The 23,365-nt window shown below is 46.9% G+C and overlaps 1 protein-coding gene across 1 annotated transcript in view; it reads right to left on the bottom strand.

Moving 5' to 3' along the window:
- Nucleotides 1–18,152: 18,152 nt before the first annotated feature.
- LOC122373767 (trichohyalin-like) overlaps nt 18,153–23,365 on the bottom strand; it is a 31,044-nt gene continuing 25,831 nt past the window's right edge. The window contains exons 2-5 of the mRNA XM_043352124.1: nt 19,707–20,954; nt 18,868–19,010; nt 18,497–18,554; nt 18,153–18,249 (exon numbers count right to left, since the gene is read on the bottom strand). Of these exons, the coding sequence (XP_043208059.1) occupies nt 18,907–19,010; nt 19,707–20,742 (1,140 nt within the window). The 5' untranslated portion in view covers nt 20,743–20,954 and the 3' untranslated portion in view covers nt 18,153–18,249; nt 18,497–18,554; nt 18,868–18,906. The remainder of the gene's footprint in view (nt 18,250–18,496; nt 18,555–18,867; nt 19,011–19,706; nt 20,955–23,365) is intronic.

Consider the following 23,365-nt stretch of genomic DNA (forward strand, 5'->3'; position numbering starts at 1 on the left):
GACTTTTTTGGGAAAATAGCTATACAATCCAAAATTTTGAGTGTATAAAAAACCGGAATATATGTCAGAGAAGTGGTCTATGTGCACCTACATACCAAGTTTTAGAAGAATCGGTTCAAAAATGTGGGAGTTATTCAAAATTGTATGACGTCACGACACAATTTTTTTTTAAATGACTTTTTTGGAAGTTCTAGACCTCGTACGGAAACAAAAATAGCACCATTAGATTCGCCGTGAAAAACTGCATCAGATAGACACCTTTTAAGGCCTTAACAACCAACTTCAAAATTTGACCTCACTTGACCTGACCTTGACCTAACCTCGACCTGAAATTCATCCAGAGGTGGTCCATATCACCTATTGAGTGTGCCTATTGAATTCTATGAGTAAAATGACCCATAAAACATGTGTCGCACATGCCCTTTTCTATATTTTGTTTTTGGTGACCTGACCTGACCTGACCTGACCTTGACCTTGACCTCTAAATGATATTTTATACAACAGATATTGCCTTGGTAGCCTAAGAACACGTTTTGGGCGATCAGTCTCAGTCCATGACTCCATTCTTCGGCAACTACGGTGCAAGGCCGATACTGTAGGAACTTGCAATTTGTACCCTTGACCTGACCTTGACCTTGACCTCAAACTTAAAATTAAGTACATGTTTTTAGTTGTTCGTGATAAGATCTTTCGATTGGCGTTTGAATTTTCCAAATCGGACCATTAGTTCGGGAGATAACAGGGGGGGGGGGGGTAAAATTTACCCCCCCCCCCCAGCCCCGCGCGTTCGGCTGGAGACCCCAGCCCCGCGCGGGTTAAAGCACGCTACGTGAACTTTACCGCTGTAGAATAGCAACGCGTATTTTTAGTCACACAAATTACACTTTTAACCCTATTCCTGGCGGGCTCCGCCGGGACAAGAAACTGGCGGGGGGGGCCGATTCGGTCCCCCCCCCCCTGAGATCTCGAGAACGAAGCAAGATAGCGACAAGCGGTAAACGGCATCGGATACGCATGGACAAGGTCTACAATTTTTACAAAGGTCATTTTCAAGTCAGGTCAAAGATGACGTCACAGGGGTCGAAAAAGTCAAAATGGCGGCGCTAGATATGGAGAGAGTTTTTCTCGAATAACTTTCGAATTAGTCAAGATAGGAACAAACTAAGGGCATCATCGTGATCCTCTCGTCAATCCGCATCGAATGATATATATGTTGACCTCGAAAGGTCAAGGTCAAAGGTTGACCTCAGGTCACGTGACCTCGAGGTCATCATGTATATCATTCGATGCGTCTTGACGAGCTGAACACAATGAGACCATCCACGCGTCTGTATCTTGTTCCTGTACGGAGTTATTGGCCAAAAACCTTTGGTGACCTTTGATGACGTCACATGACCTCACAGCTGCCCAACAGCAAAACAGACCTCAAGGTAGTGAAGGCTGATCGTATATGAAGTCATGTATGGTATATGGGGCCATTCCGACCCGTTTTAGTGGTAAAAACAGGGAGTTGATTTTTCCCCCATTGACTTATAATGGGGAGGTCGCGAAACTGACCTGACCTTAGGTCACCGATATCAAAATTCCGAGATATACAAATTGCACATACTGGTACCCTAACTAAAGCCTGAAGAGAAGAAATTGATCGGTCAAAAACTCTAGCTCTGGCGTGATTGCAAACTTTTCTGAGGTAGGGTCACCAAACCGCCTCTGGTGACCTGACCTGAGGTCAGATCAACTCAAAATTTTCAGACATGTTGCGTAGAAGCCTTTTAGGAAAAGTCAGAAAATTTGAGCTTCCTAGCTCAACGCGTTTGGGAGAAATAATCAAAAAACCTCAGGGGGGGCTCCTGAGGCCCCCCCCGCCAGGAATAGGGTTAACCGACACAACGGCCTGTTACCATAAGGAATGATTTACCTGGCCTTTTCTTATTATCAATTCAATCAATCAATCAATCAATTTATTATGCGTCTTTTCGAGACAAGATAAAGCATACAGTAAAACATACGACACAATATAACAAACGATAAACACTCATCACGACGCAAAGATACAACATCGTAGCAGAATGCACAAAGCAGGTTAGGCGCACAAAAGCCTCAGCAGGCGACGGGACATAACTGTCTGACTAGAATTTAGCACGAAGCGAATCGAGTCGACCAAACCGTCACCTTCAGTCGGGCTACTTATAAAGCTAGGGTCAACATGGCCCCTTACAGTATCTAGCACGCTCTGGAAAGAACAGTTCACCAGGGTGTACGCGAGGTGCAAGAATGTTCCGTGTAAACGTTCAGGCTCAGTTGCTAACACAGCTAGTTCACTTAGTGCTATGTGCTTAAGTCTATGATCATCTCGGAATATTCCCAACAACGCGAAAACCACCGCGCGTCTGAGGATTTCTTGTATCCTGGGAATTTTTAGAGCAATAAGCAGAGCAGAATGATGTGCGTATTTTGACAGACCAAGGGCAGCTTTGATGCAGCGAGACTGGACGCTGTCCAGGGTATCAACATCAGTTGAGCGGAGAGGAACCGTATGACATCCAAACATAAGGGCAGGGACAACCACAGTTTTCCACAGGAAAACTTTGTCAGCAGGTGAGAGATATTCACTGAGCATACCGGTAGGAGTCAGTCCATAGAAAGCTCCACGAGCTCGACTGGCGCGGTGCCGTACATGATGTGAGCCGTCAAGGTCCGCCGACAACACAACACCGAGATGTTCTGTCACTGTACGTACAGCAAGCTGTTGTCCAGATAAGTGCCATACAGGTAGCACAGACAAAAGTTCGGCACCAAATACGATACAGTGACTTTTCGTCTTCGCAGGATCCACATGAACAAATTCCAACCTCCAAAAACCTGCAAATTCGCTGACTAGTTTCAAGAGTTTACCTAGGTCTCCCGCATTGGTGGAGAGCAACATGAGGTCATCTGCGTAGCAAACGGCGGGAACATGGTAGCCAAACATAAATGCTCCACATAAGCTGACATCAAGTGTGCTAATAAGTGGCTTAAAATACACATTTGCAAACACCGGTGATAAAATGGCTCCCTGTCTTGTCCCTCGTTTGATAAGGAAGCACATCGATCTACGCCCAGCATAAGTTACAAAACTTTTTAGACGTCTATACCACATCGCAATCAGATGCCAGGACCGGGGGCTCAGAAAATCCTTTAGGCGAAAGAGTAGACCATCGTGCCATATCTTATCAAAACATTTCCTAGCGTCTAAATTTGCTGCAAACACAGGAGAGTCTCTCTGACGATGCCACTGCACGGTTTCAGTAACAAGCATTGACGCTTCAGTAGTGCCACGGTTCTCTATAAAGCCAAATTGCAAATCACTGGGCGAGAATGATTCGGTTAACTCAGCCAATAGCAGGCATTCTAACAATTTCGACATTGTAGTGGTGAGAGATATCGGTCTATAGTTGTCCAAGCAGTCACGGTTCATACCCGATTTCTTTACAATTGGTTTCACAACGCTGACAGAAAAGGCATCAGGGACAGATAAAGTGGAGTAACACGCTGTGAGGAGATGAGCGATTGCAATGAGCAGGGTTTGGGATCTACCATATAATAGATGCTCCACTGTGACGTGGTCTACCCCAGGGGCTGTACCACGCTTTAACTGCTGAATCAGCCCACATACATCATCAGGAGTAATGACACGGGTCTCGGAGGAATCACAGCCACTCGAGAGACGAGCAGCAACAGCATCACATATGAGCTGTTGGGCAGGGCTCAACTGCGAACCATCATCCTGGCTGATCGATCCAAAGTGGTCAGCAAAATCATCAGCAGTGAGATGACTTTGTCCAGGCTGCCCACCTCTTCTCACAGCATTGACACGACGCCAGAATGCATTAACATTTCGCCCCTGCCGTAGATAGTGAATGAGGCGTGCTTCCTCGTCTATCCTACCCCGGGCCGCAATTTTACGGGCGCGTCGGTACGCTCGACGGGCACTACAATAGCACGTATAAACAGCGCAGTTAACAGGTCGTCCACAATCAGTCCAAATTCTAAACCAGAAGCGAGCTCTATCGCGAGCACCGGAGACCCAAGGAGTCCACCAGCTCTTAGGAGAGCGCATAGGTTTCGCACAGCCCGACTCACGAGCGGCGGCATGAATGGCATTAGTGATGTATACGTCTAGCGCATTTACATCGGTGTGCTCATACGCCCTAGAGACACAACTTCTCAGAGCCATCAGGTGCGCCTCAAGTGTGCACTTATAAATTTCATTGCGATTGTCGCAATCCCAGTTCAAAACATCAGGATGCCTACTGTTAACAGCTGGAACACTTTTCCAAATGAGCGTTTCTCACTACGCAGAGACAGTTGTACGTGACAGCTGATAGGCAAGTGCGGACTCAAGTTTTCCTCTGAAGGCGGCAAAATATTGCACGATACTATAAATTGGAGAGCATCATTAGAGACAATGATATGATCAATGTGAGTACATTCGGCATTCCCGTAGATCATTTCTCCCATTTTCGGCTTTCCCCGCAGTCCGGGGCAACGCCGAAATAGTCACTTCTTTTATATTTTTAGTTTGTGCGCTTAACGGTATGCGAATTCATCAAATGCGCCTGGTATGTTTGAAAGGCAAAAGGCTGGCCTCTCGAATGACGCCAACAAGAATAGCTTATGTTGTCTACCTTGCGTGCTACGGGCGTCAGAAAAAAAGTATTCGGCGCTCCCCCAACTTCCCCTACTGAAATTGGTTTGACGTTACATACGGGGCATTCCACGTCAAATCAAACACCGAAATCCGTCATCCCCTTCGATTTTTCTGAAAATTTGTAGGCAGACTGGGCATGGTTCAAAACTGAGTTACGTATAATATTTTCAAAATTTGATAACGTATCGCTGAGATATAGGTCATCGAATATAGCGAAAAATGCCACACATCAATTTTTTAAATGGCTATAACTCTGGTTCCTTTTCTGGTATCAAAATGATATTAACAGGGTCTTATAGGCAATTGATAAGGCTTTGATTTTTAATTATAAAATTAAATTGAAGTGACCTTGAAATGCATTTGACCTTGAATTAAAACAGAAAAATTTAAATAGCAAAAAACACGTCACCTTCGATTTGGGTAATTTTTACATATTATGTCCGTCACAATGTTCCTAACCATCTGTGAAAAAATTGGAGTGGGCCATTCATAACTTTCGCGGCAAACGCCGTTTTCATGCATCAACATCACGCAACCGCGCGTGACCTTGAAAGACAGAGTCAAGACATGCTTGCTTGTGTACACTTTCTGAAATGAATGATTGCTGATTAGTGATATCCCAAACTCTGCGAGAATGGAAATGCATAGTCATCGTAGTCAAGCATTCACGTTCCATAGTAAAAGTGTCTCAGGCAAACGGTATTTTGCGGTGAATTTTGAGCCGTGTAAAATGCATCATGAAGTAAATTCAACGAAAATATTATCACGCTACGATATTTTCACGTCTTTTGATCTCCACTATACGAAAGAACATACATTTTTTAGTATGTATGGGGAATTTCTAGTTAATCCAATAATAAATATGGCAGTTAGAGGCCTGCTAAGAGTAACATGTCGCCGGCTGAGGCGGGCTCGGCCGATGCGGGAAACGCAGCAATCACAATTTTGTGTTTACACGTTCATATTTCAATTGTTTACCAACCGATTTTCAAAATTATTTCACCATAAGATTGCCTGTACATTTCTTAGTCTTCTCACAAAATTTGACGCGAATCGAACGTAATCAGCGGTAGGGAGCGCGATGTAAAGACGGAGCCGTTCCGTTCCGTCCCGGCACAGTCTACAATTCAGGCGGCGCGTAGCGGTCGGCGCCGGCTGCCGAGCCGCCGCGTTGCTGCGGCGACAGGATGTTCACTTTACACCGCTATTACTAGAACAGTTGTGAACCGATTTTCTTATTGCTTGCACGATGAGATTTCCAATTCAATTCTTGACAGGTAGCCATAATTAATTTCGCATTAATCTTATGAGATATTGGCGAAAAACAGGAGGGGTGGGCGAAATTCGCTCTTCCCCCTCCACTGCGCGTGCTAACATACGTTTGCATATGTGCAATTTTCTTCAAAACTTATGAATGGCCCACTCTAATTTTTTCACAGGTTGTTAAGAATATGGTAGGCAATAAAATATATGAAAATGAGCCAAATCGAAGGTGACGTGTTTTTTGCTATTTCAATATTTGTGCTTAAGAACAGAGTTAAGCAAATTTCAAGGTCATATATTTAAGTAGGTGCAATTCTAAACAAATGGTTAAGAAATTACCTAAACAGTAAGGTTTATTTCATTCAAATCAAACAAGTACAACCAAAGTTATGGTCGTTCAAAAATATAAAGATGCAACATTTTGTAAAATTTTGATGCCCTATATTTAGAAGACCTGTGGTCAGAATGTGCAAAAAAACATCAATGTAATGTCCGGGGCCACACAGGAGCTCGCTCACAAATTTATAATGAAATCGCTGATGGTAAGGTGCAAAACACCCGATTTTTGTTCGATTTGACGTGGAATGCCCCATACGTAGGCCTAGGTACTAGGTATATTGTACCAATTTCTTCTTATATTTTGATAAAAATATTGCAGGAAAAAAATAATGATATATTTGACGCAAAAACACGACCATTCATAACAAAATGAAAAGTCAGAACTGATCGTCTTGCAGTTGAAAAAAATCATCAAAGATACAACTTGTATTCTATCAACATTCATTACAATTGCCAAATATTTTATTTCCTATAGACGAGTACAGCGGGCAACAGTGTGCCCGCCGATATCGCGTCTGTACTCACGGAGGCTGGTGGCGGGCTTGGTGCTGAGGCTGGTGGTGCTGGTGGTGGTGCTGTTGGATGACCTGAAAAAAGAATCAGCACATGTTGAGTTGTTTTACTTGTTATTTATTGTAAGAAAAATATGGCGTTCACTTTGTGTTTGAACCACCCCCCTTGTGGTTTTTCGCGAATATCTCAAAAACGGCGGCGCGGAGCGCCGCCGTTTTTGTACACCTTATCATACATCAATTCTACACATGTTGTGAAAATTTCAGACCAAGGTCATTCAAGGTCAGGTCACCAGGTCACTTGAAGTGACCTCACCTCATAAAAAGTTTCAATGTCTGCCATAGCTACACCGAGTGACCGATCGCTTTGAAACTTTCAGCGATTGCAAAAACCAATAGCATGTACAAAATGTATATCTCAGAATTTTGATATCGATGACCTAAGGTCAGGTCAATTTTGCGACCTCCCCATTATAAGTCAATGGGATAAAATTGAAATGCGCCTCTTTTGGACGAAAGACATTATAAACACTCCCAAACACTGCATTACAAGTGGTTTAGACACACTGAACATGAAAATGGTGTCCGTGACCCCTGTTTATGCCCTGAGGTCATCTTAGGTCACGAGTGGTATCTAACAGTTTTTCGCAAATAACTTTTGATAAAGGCATGCTAGAGCGATGAAAACGCCTTAGCTGTGTTCAGCTCGACGATACGGATCGACTGATATGCAACATGACCCTTTCCGGTCAGGTCATGACCTTGACCTGAGGTCAAATTTTCAAGTTGACCTTTCAAGGTCAAGTTATAGTTCATTCGATGCGTCTTGACGAGAGGAACACGATGCCGGTAAAAGTAAGCTCGTACAAGGCTTGGATCAAAAGTTATTGCAGAAAAACTGTTTCCAAAAAATCGGCTATTTTTGCAGTTTTTGCCCCCTGCAGGCAAAACCGTTGACGTTAGGTCAAATCTGAGAAAATCACTCAGAAAGAGCGTTAATAGGGCTATCGAATGCGCTTTCTGCGGCGCTGTAGCTCTATTGGTTCCCGAGTTATGCGTTGGCTTCTTGGAAATTGTCGACATCCGACCTGGAAATCGGCGAAATTTTGCCTTCAATGACCTCTGGTGAACTGACCTTTGACCTGACCAGAAAATTGACCGAAGTGATTTCCTCATTATTTTTTACGCTCTTTCGAACGCCGCCTTCTGCGTATCGCTACGTGGCCCAGGAGCCGAGTTAGAAGGGGGGGGGGGTGTTCAAACACCCCCCCCCCCCAGCAGGGCGTGGAAATCCAGGACCCCCAGCCGGGCGCGGGTTAACCCGTTTTGCGCTAATTATAATTCCTGATTGAATATTTGGTACAATTCAAAGTATGGCCTATCGATATAGGTATGATGATAAAAAAGCAAACTATATCAATGTGTCTCGAACATTCGACCAAAATAAAACATCTACGCTTTTATGGTCAATTGAAGATAAGACACTCACGGAGGCTGGTGGTGGACTTGGTGCTGAGGCCGGTGGTGCTGGTGGTGACGGGCTTGGTGCTGAGGCCGGTGGTGCTGGTGGCGGTGCTGGCTGGTGGTCTGAAGGGAAAAAATACAAATTAACCACAAACCGATGAAACTGTTATAAAATACGGTGGATTCACCTCTCAACCAGTCCTACGGTCAACAAAATCGGCACGGAATCCGTTTCCAGCGTTTTATTATTATATAATTCCTATCGATCTGATTATGAAGAAGAAATTACCAACAAAATATCCTACGTAACATATCGAAAAGAACAAGTTTTACGTTTCCAGGTTTCATTACGGAGCGAGCGAAGCGAGCGTAGTCTTTCCTTAGATTAACGGAAATTTCTGAGTATGAGCGGCCGGCCGGCCGTGCGGACGCTTTTGCGAGGCTTATATCTCAGCAACCACTTGACCGATTTACATGCGGTAATTCTTGTAGGTTAGCTTCATTCCTTCTACCAAGTATTGGACTATTCCCGATGCATGTGGGTGACTCCTTATGCACGTGCCACGTGCAAAACGAAGAGGTGTCAGTTATGTAATTGTTGCAATATCTCGGTAACTACTTGGCCGATTGTGCTGAAAGTTGGCATGTAGGTAGGCACCCACTAGGCACTGCATAGTGCATATCCATGTGCCAGAGTTGGGGTGCTGCTGCACGTGCGCTGCTGCACGTGCGCACGTGCAGGGGTCGTTTCCAGATCTCGAGAACGGCTGGACCGATGGCGCTCAAATTTGGTACACGGTTAGGGACCAGTTAGTAGGGTGCCGTGCACAAGTCAGTTGGGACCCATTTTGCACGTGCGCACGTGCAGGGTGCCGCTTCCAGATCGCGAGAACGGTTGGGCCGATTGTGCTCAAATTTGGGACATCGCTAGAGACCGGTTAGTATGGTGCCGTGCACAAGTCAGTTGGAGGTACCCCCTCGCAATTTCGCACGTGCAAGGCCCACCCTCTCGCTCGCTCCGTTAGTCGCCCCAAAAGGCGTTATACTGGTTATATTTACGGAGCGAGCGAAGCGAGCGTAGTCTTTCCTTAGATTAACGGAAATTTCTGAGTATGAGCTGCCGGCCGGCCGGCCGACCGGCCGTGCGGACGCTTTTGCGAGGCTTATATCTCAGCAACGACTTGACCGATTTACACGGGGTAATTTTTGTAGGGTAGCTTCATTCCTTTTTCCAAGTATTGGACTACTCCCGATGCATATGGGTGACCCCTTATGCACGTGCCACGCGCAAAACGAAGAGGTGTCAGTTTTGTAATTGTTGCAATATCTCGGTAACTACTTGGCCGATTGCGCTGAAAGTTGGCATGTAGGTAGGCACCCACTAGGCACTGCATATCCATGTGCCAGAGTTGGGGTGCTGCTGCACGTGCGCACGTGCAGGGGTCGTTTCCAGATCTCTAGAACGGCTGGACCGATGGCGCTCAAATTTGGTACACGGTTAGGGACCAGTTAGTAGGGTGCCGTGCACAAGTCAGTTGGGACCCATTCTGCACGTGCGCACGTGCAGGGTGCCGCTTCCAGATCTCGAGAACGGCTGGGCCGATTGTGCTCAAATTTGTCACATCGCTAGAGACCGGTTAGTAGGGTGCCGTGCACAAGACAGTTGGAGGTACCCCCTCGAAATTTCGCACGTGCAAGGCTCACCCTCTCGCTCGCTCCGTTAGTCGCCCCAAAAGGCGCTATACTGGTTTATTATTACAGCGTTTTACTTTATTATACACATATTCTTCCATGATCTGATTATGAAGAAGAAATTACCGAAAAAATATCGTATGTTACGTTTTCAGGTTTCAATAAAAAAATCAGACACTCACGGAGGCTGGTGGCGGGCCTGGTCCCGGAGCCGGTGGTGCTGGTGGAGGTGCTGATGCTGGTGATGGTGATGCTGGGGACGGTGGTGATGGCGGACCTGAAAAAAAAATACAAGCGATTTATTTATTGTATTTGACATGATCACCTTCTCATACATACAGAGCGGTAGCACTGTCTACGGCAAAATGAACAAAATTGCTCTGACACTAATATGCAATACAAAAAGATTCAACATCATATAACGAAACCGTGAAATATGTACCAAAAAAACAAAACAAAAAACAATTCATGGTGCATTTCACACTGATAGAGGCCTATTGGACACAGCAAAGAAGAGTCGTAATTTACAGTTTCGTATATCGAATCTAACAAAGTGTATCCAGGACAATGACGGCACAAATTATTCCATTTGTTTCGTCTGTGTATCAATTATCAACGTCAAGCGTTCCTTTGCTAGAAACTAGCCACGGGCGGCAGTGTGCCCAATGACATCGTGTCCGAGCTCTCAGAGGCCGGTGGTGGTCTTCCCTATGTATTTACTGAGACCTGCGGCGCAGCACTCTTCAGGTGCTGTATGACAGAGCCATCTGTTGGCGACATAAGAAACTACTGAGTCGTGCGGTACAGCATGCTTCAGGCGCTGTGTGCCAGAGCCATCTGTTGGCTAACACTGAAACTACTGAGTCGTACGGTACAGCATGCTTCAGGTGCTGTATGCCAGAGCCATCTGTTGGCTAACACTGAAACTACTGAGTCGTTCGGTACAGCAATCTTCAGGTGCTGTATGCCAGAGCCATCTGTTGCCGACATAAGAAACTACTGAGTCGTGCGGTACAACATGTTTCAGGTGCTGTATGCCAGAGCCATCTGTTGCCGACATAAGAAACTACTGAGTCCTGCGGTACAGCATGCTTTAGGTGCTGTATGCCAGAGCCATCTGTTGGGGACATAAGAAACTACTGAGTCGTGCGGTACGGGGACCCGCAGTTGCTACTGTACACGAACCCCAACTCTAGCCGTCTGTCCTGTCCAGTAACATTTGATAGCATTGATATCGACTAACGGTCCCTGTACAAGAGCAGCTGAGGTTTTCTGTGCGTGCCCTCTGACAGCTTATCGCTGTTCCTGGTGAGGGTGCTGGGACAATTTACTCAGGGTCGCTGTACAGTAGCAACTGCGGGTCCCCGTACAGCACTCTTCAGGTGCTGTATGCCAGAGCCATCTGTTGTCGAGATGAGAAACTACTGAGTCGTGCGGTACAGCATGCTTCAGGCGCTGTATGCCAGAGCCATCTGTTGCCGACATAAGAAACTACTGAGTCGTGCGGTACAGCATTCTTCAGGTGCTGTATGCCAGAGCCATCTGTTGGCTAACATTGAAACTACTCAGTTGGTGCGGTACAGCATGCTTCAGGTGCTGTATGCCAGAGCCATCTGTTGTCGACATAAGAAACTACTGAGTCGTGCGGTACAGCACTCTTCAGGTGCTGTATGCCAGAGCCATCTGTTGTCGACATAAGAAGCTACTGAGTCGTGCGGTACAGCATGTTTCAGGCGCTGTGTGCCAGAGCCATCTGTTGCCGACATAAGAAACTACTGAGTCGTGCGGTACAGCATGCTTCAGGTGCTGTATGCCAGAGTCATCTGTTGGCTAACACTAAAACTACTGAGTCGTGCGGTACAGCATGTTTCAGGCGCCTTATGCCAGAGCCATCTGCCGCCTAATTTCAAACTACTGAGCCGTGCGGTAGAGGAAAAGACAGTGTGACCGCCGATATCCCGTCTGTACTCACGGAGGCTGGTGGCGGGCTTGGTTCCGGAGCCGGTGGTGCTGGTGGTGGTGCTGGTAGATGACATAAAAAAGAATCAGCACATTTTTTATTCAAATTGTGATAGGTACGCTGAAAGAAAAAGCATCGCTAATTTCTTTTCTAAACACGTCTTACGTTTTAGGGCATTTCTGACAAACTATTTGCTACAACACCTACAATGTATGGCCCAGCTATCTACATTTTGTGACGAGAAAGGAACTACGAATGTGTCTCGAAATTACGAATAAAATAAAATGTTAACGCCTTTATGGCCAATATGTTATAAAACACTCACGGACGCTGATGGCGGGCTTGGTGCTGAGGCCGGTGGTGCTGGTGGTGGTGCTGGTTGATGGTCTGAAAGGAAGTAATAAAATTATAAATTGAGCCCGATTGCTGCATATATCATACGTTACGGTGGTTTCTTTTCTAACCACATCTTACGATAAGAAGCTTCCTGACAGAATCCTTTATCAAGGTTTGAAAAAATATAATACCACAGTACTTCTATTGATCTATCTGATTATGAAGAAAAAATTACTCACTAAATCTCCTGTGCATAATACAAAATCAGTTTTTCGTTTTCAGGTTCAAAGATCACACACTCACGGAGGCTGGTGGAGGACTTGATCCCGGAGCCGGTGGTGCTGCTGGCGGTGATGGTGATGGTGGTGGACCTAAAATAATACAAACGTTTTAACCCGCGCACCGACGGGGGTCTGCGCCAACTTCGCACCGACGGGGGGGGCGGATGACCGCCCCCCCCCCTGAGATCTCGAGAACGAAGCAAGATAGCGACAAGCGGTAAACGGCATCGGATACGCACGGCCAAGATCTACAATTTTTACACAGGTCATTTTCAGGTCAGGTCAAAGATGACGTCACAGGGGTCGAAAAAGTCAAAATGGCGGCGCTAGATATGGAGAGTTTTTCTCGAATAACTTTCTAATCAGTCAAGATAGGAATAAACCACGGGCATCATCGTGATCCTCTCGTCAATCCACATCGAATGATATATATGTTGACCTCGAAAGGTCAAGGTCAAAGGTTGACCTCAGGTCACGTGACCTCGAGGTCATCATGTATATCATTCGATGCGTCTTGACGAGCTGAACACAATGAGACCATCCACGCGTCTGTATCTTGTTCCTGTACGGAGTTATTGGCCAAAAATCTTTGGTGACCTTTGATGACGTCACATGACCTCACAGCTGCCCAACAGCAAAACAGACCTCAAGGTAGTGAAGGTTGATCGTATATGAAGTCATGTAAAGTATATGGGGCCATTCCGACCCGTTTTAGTGGTAAAAACAGGGAGTTGATTTTTCCCCCATTGACTTATAATGGGGAGGTCGCGAAATTGACCAGACCTTAGGTCACCGATATCAAAATTCCGAGATATACAAATTGTAGCTACTAATGACCTAATAATATCCTGCGACTTTCAAAGGCCTCCGACACCTACTGTAGCTGTGGCACGGTGACGAAGTTGCAAAAAAGTGACTTGAGGTTGGGTCATTCAAAGTGACCTGGTGACCTAACCTTAACCCTATTAGTGGCAGGGGGGGGGGTTGTTTTTATCCACCCCTCAGGTTTTTCGGGAATATCTCCGAAACCGCTCAAGCTACGATGCTGAAATTTTCTGACTTTTCCTAAAACTAAATTGGGCACATTCCCTGAAAATTTCAAGTTCATAACTTTACCAGGGGCGGCTCCAGAGCACTGGGAATTGGGGGGTCCTATTCGTGAAGCGAGTCATTTGGGCGAAGATCACGATGCTGCACCAGTTTTACGAACAGTGAATGAAAGGTATCATGTGATAACATATACAGTTATTGTGCATCCTCTTTTGACACGTTTTTGCTATAATAGGCGGATCCAGGCGTCCAAAAAGGGGGGTTATGTTTTACCTCCCAACATAGGTGCCCTGACACCGCCTATGCATGACCAATACAATTGTAGTCGTTCTCTCATAAGAAAATTGTAACATAACAAGACCATGACCACCCTTTTTAGAAACAGTACCAACAAAAACCTTATTTACTATACTTTTTGTGTACCCCCAATCTCAATTATCTGTATCCGCCTATGATTTTTGAAAATGCATATTTTTAGGATCCATGTGAATTCCTGGTTCATTCTCTATCGATCGGCAAAAGTTGCGTTAAGATTGGTTCAGAAACTTGGCCGTGATAAACAGTCTAAAATGTATCTGCAATTTGCCCGTTTTTACCCCCCTCTACCCCCCCCTATTGACATTTTTTAATTTTTATTTTTTAGAAATGTAGATCACGTTGAGCGAAATCGAATGCCGTTTGAATTTTGAAAATCGGCCCGTTAGATCTCGAGATATCAAGGGGGGGGTCGTAAACAGCCCCCCCCTGCCACTAATAGGGGTAGCCAGGAGCCTGCCACTAATAGGGTTAAAAGGTAGGAAGTTCAAACTTGCACACCATGTGTAAAATTGATGAGGTTATAGTGATACCAAATTTCGCGGCGCTACGCGCCGCGGTTTTCCCGCTATTCGCGAAAAACCTCAGGGGGGGCGGATATCCGCCCCCCCCCCGTCGGTGCGCGGGTTAATTACTAGGTACACAGAGACCAATTAGCGCCGCATGTAATACAGATACAATACAACTGCTAACCACAAAACAGATATTACAATAGTTTTGGCGGTGCCTAAATTGTATCAATTGCTCGCTCATTATAATTCGATGAAAACCATACTACAAACAATATAAAAAACGATGACCGTGGTTATTTGACGTGGAACCGCGATCTTTCATGACAAAATAAAGAGTCAGTACTGTTGTTATTGTAGCTAACAAAAATCAACTGAATTAAAAAATCCCTATTCATGTTTTCTATTATCTGCAAACATTACAATTGCCAAATATTTTATTTCCTATTGACGAGAACAGCGGGCGACAGTATGACCGCCGATATCGCGTCTGTACTCACGGAGGCTGGTGGCGGGCTTGGTGCTGAGGCCGGTGGTGCTGGTGGTGGTGCTGGTAGATGACCTGAAAGGGAGATAATACAAATTGACCACAAACCGATAGCCCTAGAACGCCTAGGGGGGGTGGGGGTGGGGGTTGTATCAACCCCCCCCCCCCTGAGGTTTTTTCGAAGTGCACGATAAACGGCTTGTCGTAGCGGGCTGAAATTTTCAATACCCTCTGGGGCAACCTTTGCGCATCTTTTGCCGAAAAAAAAATTGATCGGGTCATGTCAGGTCACGGAGTTATGACGTCATAAAGGGAACAACCTCCGGCCAGATTTACGCTTAATTGGAGATTGCTTCACATTGGTATAAATGCCGACTGACCTGACACACTGATGGATTGTTTTAGAACCATAACTGGCTGATTTGACATTGGCACAATGTCCGTTGACCTTTTCAAGGTTACTAAAGGTCAAGGTCAGGTCAGTGACCTCGGTTGACCTGTAATGACTTCTTGCACTTGTATGCCTCTTCGGGGTATTTTGATGCCCTGAATTCGAATTTGCTATCCATTTCAGGCATCGTCGGTTGTTTCTTGTAGTTCATTTTGGGTCAGGGTCAGGTCAGTGACGTCACACGCCTGACGTGACCCAATGCACAAATGACCTTGCAGACTTCCGATGCTCCTAACGCATCATTTTTAGAGTTATGACATCGAAATACGCACCAAACGATAGAGAATTGATCAAGGATCACGATAGTGAAGGTTTCAAGTCGATATCGCTTACCGTTTTGCCGCAATCGGCGCGGAACTCTGAAAAAGCTAGATTTTTCCGAAAATTTGACCTTTGACCGGTCATAAGTAGGTCAAATGTTGACCTAGGACCGAAAAATATACCACCAATCGCGAGATCTCGTTGAGAGCAATCTGTTGGTTTTTTCCGCTAAGCTCTACGACCTTCCGTTTCGAGACGCCAGGGGGGGTCGTAACAACCCCCCCCCCCCTGGTCGTTCGTGTTATGAGAAATGGCCTGGTCGTGCGAGGGATAGAACTCCTATAACCCGCGCCCTGGTGTGGGTCTGAGCCACCTTCGCCCTGGTGGGGGGGGGCCAAAATGACCCCCCCCCCGTCTAACTCGAAAACGAAGAGGGCTAGGAAGACGCGGAAAAAAGCAAACGAAAGCCCATAACAAGTACGTTCGAAAGTATTTCAGTCATTTTTTCGCTAAGGTCAATATTGAGGTCGCTAGAGGTCATCATAGGTCAAATTTCAGTGTTTTCGGTGTTGCCGGACATATTCCGCTGTAGCTCGGAAACTAGAAGAGCTAGAGAGCCGCGGAAAAAAGCAATCGATAGCTCTTTTCAAGCTCTTTCGCCAAGGTTCGTCAGATTTGACCTCAGCTCAACGGTTTGGCCCACAGAGGTCATGCAAGGTCAACTTGGCAAATTTCGTTGAAAATGTTTTTAACTATAGCATGCATTCACGAGAAAATAGAGAAACGATTCATGCACCATCGTGCTTGGCTCGTCGAGACGCGTCGAATGATATATAGTTTGACCTCGAAAGGTCATTTTGAAAATTTGACCTCAGGTCAAGGTCATGACCTTACCGAAATAGGTCATGCTGCATATCATTCGATCCGCATTGACGAGACAAACACGATAAACGTCGAACGGAGTCTCTATCTCTATTCAATAACAAGTAAGTGCAGAAAAACCGCTGGTGACCTCTGGTGACCAGGGAGATGACCTAGCGTGACCTCAGCGAGGTCACAAGCAAATGGTTTCACATGGGCTGTGATTTGCTGACCCAAGACACTTCAATAACGAAATATAGGAGCAATCACGCCCGATTTAGCTGAAAAACAACTACTTTTCGATTCTCCCATTGACTTATAATGGGGAGCAGCGATGACCTGACCTGACCTTAGGTCACATTTATAAAAAATCCGAGATAGCCATTTTGTAGAGCTGGGTGACATCTTCAAGTACTGTAAATTTTACATCGATCGGATAAAAGCTGTGCCTTTGAGAGAGCTTTGAACTTTTTTAGAGGTGGTGTCAGTTTTGGTGACCTTGTGACCTGACCTGACCTGACCCGAACCCCCCAAAAAAGGACATGATGTAAAAATGTTGAATAAACAGCTATACAAAGTTTCAGGGCGCTAACTCAAGTGGTTTCTGAGTTATCGCTGAAAAACCACAGGGGGGGGCCAAAATGGCCCCCCCCCCCCACCAGGGCGAAGGATAAAATACAGGGGATTCACCTCTCAACCAGCCCTACGGTCAGAAAAATCCTGACGGAATTTGTTATTATTGTTGTATTATTATACCAATATTACTATTTGTTATTCCTATCGATCTGATTATGAAAAAATATGGACCACAAATCCTATGTAACATTGCGGAAAGAACAAGTTTTACGTTTCAGGATGCATTCAATTCAATAAGACACTCACGGATGCTGGTGGAGGACTTGATCCCGGAGCCGGTGGTGCTGGTGATGGTGCTGGTGATGGTGATGGTGCTGGTGATGGTGGTGATGGCGGACCTGAAATAATATAAACGATTGAATCATTCTATATGACAGACGACACGATTACCTTGTCATACAGACAGAGCGGTAGCAATGTCTACCAAATGCTGTACGGCAAAATATACAAAAATGTTCGGACAAGTACAAGTATCGATCGCACAAGTATCGATAACATATAGCAAGACTGTGAAATATATAACTGAAAAAATACCTTCATGGTGTTCTTCATGCCAAGTAAGGGACTATTTATTGGTAAGATCAAAGAAGAGTCGGAACTGACAGTTTGGCAGACCAAAAAAATATCAATGTACCTACCTACCCAACGAAGACAATAAAAAAAAACAAATGTTTTACTGCTTTTATTCTTATTTTCATTTTTAGTTTCTTATAGTTTCTGCATCATTCAGCATCGCCAAATGTTTGAGTTTCCCAGAGACAAGCAAGAGGCAACAGTCTGCCGGGATATCACGTCTGTACTCACGGAGACTGGTGGCAGGCTTGGTTCCGGAGCTGGTGGTGCTGGTGGTGGTGCTGGTGATGGCTGGTGATGGTGATGGTAGATGATCTGAAAGCAGTCAGTACGTTTTTAGATCAGCGTGCTATGCTCAGTAAGAACAAACAGTAAGACGAACAGAGGAATTTGGTAAAATTAGGACGATTGAAAAAAAAACTTTGAGTTTTACATGTTCATTGTCATTTTATGATTCGACACTTACGGACATGCTGGTGGCGGGTTTGATCCCGTAGCCGGTGGTGCTGGTGCTGGTGCTGGTGATGGTGATGCTGATGGTCATGCTGGAGACGGTGGTGATGTTGGATCTGAAATAGTAGGCGCTAGTTAGTAATGTCGTCTTTGATGTTTATATTTCAGACACAGCTCTAAAGAAGGGAAATTACAATGACAATTATTTTGAGTGACGAAGCAAAAAGTAGAAAAAAAAAATAGCACCATGCATTGTTAAAATAGCTTTATTGACATTAATGATATCTCTAAGGCCATGGCGCTTCACTTGATAGTGGTTTCGGAGACCGTGAAGCTGGACCCGGCTGCCGTTGGTGTACTCACGCCTGCCGGTGGTGCCGGTGGTGCTGTCACTGCCGGTGATGGTGACGTCTGTGGTGATCTGAAACACCACATATTTCCGATATAATACTTTTTACTCGATGTTATAACGCATTCCTTAGAAAGCCCATAAACAGATAAAAATACGACCCTTTACCTGACCCCTGACGTCATCGGTTGCACCTAGGTCAATAAAATTGGGATCCATGGTATTTTCGCGGTGCCGCTATTGAACGTTGTTTGAATCTTTAAAATCGGTCGTTTTTTCCGAGATATTGGGGGCCGAAACGCCCCCCCCCCTCCTCCCCAAACGGATGGTAGGATGCGCGACTGGCCTAGCGGGACGCGGGCTAAACGTGGCCGAATGAACTGACCTGGCGTGACCTGACCGGCTGGGTTGGCATGCTTCGAGGCTAGATTTGCCTCTCGTAGGGCGTCCAGTTGCCCTGTCGATCCCGCTGCTGCTGCTGCTGCTGCTGCTGCTGCTGTTGCTGCCCCTGCTGCTGCTCATTGGATTCTGGAACATGGATATATTATCCGTTTTGACGATGGGTTATCTGACAAATCCACCAAACCTGACCAAATACATATGCACCAAAACTCTTCTACAAGAAATATATTCTTATAATGAGCTTACTTCAGTGTTTTAATCGAAAATAATGTTTTATAATTTGGAAAAATCAGGCGTATAAGCAACGGTGCAACCCAAGCTGATAGCTACAAAGAAACGCAATTAATCTAATTTGACCAAATATGCACCGAATCTGCACCAAATATGTACCAAAAAAACCGTCGTGAAAACGGCTATTTTGAATCTGGACGCGTCATCATAGTGTATGTAAAATAATTGTCCGTGTCAAAAGGCTATTTGTCAGGTCAGGTTCATGTCAGGTCAATGCTATGACATAACAGGAAAAAAGGTCATGCTGTAACGTTAATTCTCATCGCTATTGCATTTTTTATCAAAAGTGGCCATATGGGCATACACACATAGGGGTCATAGTTGGCATTTTTCCGATATAGGTCGTCATTTTTCTTTGTAGCCCGATGCTTAGAAGTGTTTGATAAGAAATTATCACAATAGATGCCCATTTCAATTATCTCATTGGCATAAGGGGAGTTCGCAAAATTGATCTCACCTGAAATCAATTGCTTTCCGTCATCCTTGTCCATAACATTCGTAAATCATCTGACATCGGAGCCTGTCACTCACCTTCCTCAGGGCACTGCTGCTCCTGAAGCTGCTCCTCCAGCTCCTTATCCAGCTCCTCTTGCAGCTCATCCTGCAGCTCGTGACGTCTGCTGTTGCACTCCCCCAGCAGCCGATCCAACTCCTCTTCAGTGCATGGTCTCTCCTCCAGCGCTCGTGACTCTCTCTGGTGTCTGAGCTCCAGCTCTCGTGACTCTTTCTGGTGTCTTTCCTTCAGCTCTCGTGACTCTGTATGGTGTCCCTGCTCCAGCTCACGAGACTCTCTATTGTGTCTCTCCTTCAGCTCTCGTGACTCTTCCTGGTGTCTCTCCTTCAGCTCTTGCCACTTCTGCTGCAGGGTCTGCTGGAGATCTTCAAACTGCTGCTGGTAGGAGCGATCAAGTCGTTTCAGCTGTTCCAGGTGCATCTTACTCAGCTTTCTTTGTCCTCTCCATTTCAGGAACCGCCGCAGAAGCCACGACCGTGGTTGTTCATCGATCCGCATGTTCAGGCATCTAGTTTCTTCCTCGTGCTTCCGAAGGAGCTGTTCACGCTCCTCCTGGTGGCGCGCCAGCAGGCTCCTGGTGACACGCTGCTGATAATCGTGCTCCTGCTCCTGAAGCTGCTCCTTTAACTCCTCTCCTAGCTGCTGACGTCTCTTGCTGCACTCCTCCAGCAGCCGATCCAACTCCTCCGACCGGACGCTCGGGAATCTCTCCTCCAGTTCTCGTGACTCTCTCTGGTGTCTTCGCTTCAGCTCTCGACGCTGCTGCCGCAGCTTCTGCTGGAGATTTTTCCACTGCAGCTGGTGGAAGCGATCAAGTTGTTTCAGCTGTCGGTGCATCTTACTCAGCCTCCTTTGTCCTCTCCATTTCAGGAACCGTCGCAAAAGCCTGGATCGTGCTTGCTCATTGTCTCGTAAGTGCATGCATCTGGTGTCCTCGCCGTGCTGCTGATGAATCGCAATACGCTCCTCATAGTGACGTTCGTCCAGGTTCTGCCACTCCGTACCGTGTTTCTGCTCCAGATGTCGACGCTCCTCTTCATGCTCTTTGTCCATCCTCACTCTTTCTTCGTGACCTGGATCCTCCAGCTCCTGCCATAGCTGCTGATGTTGTAGTTCCAGCTCCTTCCACCGCTGCTGATGTTGCTGTTCAATCTGCCGCCACCTCTGCCGGTGTGGGTGAGGCGGACCCTCTGATGGCTGCTCCTCCTCATCGCAGTGCTGCTCCTCGTCTTCGACCCCTCCGTCGCGGTCACTCTGCGGCGAGTCTGGAACACAGCAGGTCAGGCAGAAGTCACACGCTGGGAGGAAGGTCGATAGGCGACCGAAACGTAAGAAAACTAGATCACTATTCCATGGTGTGTCAAAAGTGGAAATAGCCGGTGCGCCGTCTGGCAACCCGGCAGCCCGCCGCCATAGGGAAATTCATGCTTTTTGTCGCTTTTTCGCTCCTTATGAGTCACTTGATCTAATTAGAGCTTAACTAGGAACGAGGCGGGTCACTTGGACGTATTCGGGAGCCGAATACGGTGTTTTGGAGCCAATAACTGGGAAACCCTACCCGCCCAATGCGAGTTTTTAAGAGTCTGCATGCCCAAATTAACGTTGAGCGCGGCCGTTTTCGGTCGGATTTCCGCGACCTTGTGGCGAAATCGCCTTATTTATTCAACCAGGGTGGGCTAATTCGCTTAACTAGGAATGAGGCGTTGAAGAGAATTATTCAAGGAATAGAGCTGTGCAAAAATATTTTTTGTATTGTTAACCCGCGTCCTGCTGGGGGGGTGTTTGAACACCCCCCCTTGTGGTTTTTCGCGAATATCTCAAAAACGGCGGCGCGGAGCGCCGCCGTTTTTGGTACACCTTATCATACATCAATTCTACACATGTTGTGAAAATTTCAGACCAAGGTCATTCAAGGTCAGGTCACCACATAGGCGTAGGAACAGGGGGGGCCGGGGGGGCCATGGCCCCCCCACTTTCGGAGGTGGGGGGGCCAGCAATGTTAACTGGCCCCCCCACTTTTTGCTGACTTAAGTGTCTGTCTGTACCTAGGTACCAGTGCTACCACCCGGTAACTTGACAACAATTCAGCTTGCCCTTTAGTGAAGATTCCCTTTTGTTTCTACAGCGTTATTGACCGCAATTTCCTTCACTCAATGAAGGAAACCATATCAGAGACAAGACTGTGGGTCCTGGTGACAGCATTTTGTTGAATGCGAGGCACGGGACAGCGAGCACTGAAAAGGTATAAGACAATACTAGCACGGTACAGGAGAATGCGTATACAAACGACCAACGCTTGACCGGATCTGCTAGGGGTTGGCATAGTTCGTCAAAGGCGTAGGTACTAGCTGGGGGCCTGGGTGACCATGCCTGTTTGCCTGTTGAGCCTCGGCTCAAACAGGCTGGGGGCCAGCAATGTCTGTATCTGCCCCTTCCCTTCCACTTTCAGTGCAGTGGCGGTCGCAGAGGGGGGATCAGGGCCATGCCCTTCCCCCCTCCAAAGGCTAATCAGGGGGCCATCATATCATTTGCCCCCCCCCCCAAACAACCAATGGGCCCCCATGGGCGTATGGGGCTCTGGCCCTTATTCGATTGTCACGAGGCTCAAGAATCCGACGCTAGCTATTAACAGCTCCCAAGCCAGTCTTTGAGGGTCCTACACTGATCTTGGAGGGCACTTCAGTGGCGGTCAAGCGCCGACATTGACCGCTGAGAACCCACATTGACCTCATTTGAGGGCCCCTAAACCGGCCTCAAGGGCCCAGTCGGCGTCTGAGGGCCTCACACCGGCCTCTGGTGGCCTCATTTCTGTCTCTGGGGTCCCAAGACTAACCTTTAGGTGCCTCTGAGGGTCCTGCACTGAATTCTGATTTCTGAAGACCCGATGCCGGTCTCTAAGGTCCGCATCGGCCTCTGAGGGTCCATCTTGGCCTTAGAGGTCCAACGCCGGCCCATGCCGGTCTTTTAGGGCCCCACACTGACCTCTAAGGGCCCATGCTGGCCTGTAAGGACCCGTCATTAGCCTATGAGGGCATTGTACGGGATTCTGAAGACCTGCTGCCGGCCTCTGAGGCCCATCTTTGTTTTTGAGGGTCTTCTGCTGGTCTCTGGGCCCTGGGGTCCAACACCGGCTCATGCTGGTATTTTAGGGTCCCACATTGACCTCTAAGGGCCCCGCACTGGATTCTGAAGATCCTATGCCGGTCTCTAAGGGTCCGCATCGGCCTCTGAGGGCCCACCTTGGCCTATGAGGGCCTTCCGCTGGTCTCTAGGTTCCAGGTCCCGCCCATGCCGGTCTGTTACGGCCCCACACTGACCTCTAAGGGCCCATGCTGGCCTGTAAGGACCCGCATTAGCCTCTGAGGGCCTTGCACTGGATTCTGAAGATTCGATGCTGGCCTCTGAGGCCCATCTTGGTTTTTGATGGCCTTCTGCTGGCCTCTGGGGTCCAACACCGGCCCATGCCGGCATTTTAGGGTCCCACACTGACCTCTGAGGGCCCATGCTGGCCTGTAAGGGCCCACATTAGCCTCTGATGGCCCAAGTCGGCATCTAAATGTCTCATCCTGCCCTTTGCAGGCCCTGTACTGGTCTCTGAGGGCCTCAACCCTCACCGGCCGATGGGGGGGGGGGGGGGCGGGTGCCGCCCCTCCATAGTTTTTTTTCGCGATAGCTC

This window comes from Amphibalanus amphitrite, unplaced genomic scaffold (genome assembly GCF_019059575.1).
Source record: "Amphibalanus amphitrite isolate SeventyFive unplaced genomic scaffold, NRLGWU_Aamphi_draft 001548F_arrow, whole genome shotgun sequence".
NCBI classification, from domain to species: Eukaryota; Metazoa; Arthropoda; class Thecostraca; order Balanomorpha; family Balanidae; genus Amphibalanus; species Amphibalanus amphitrite.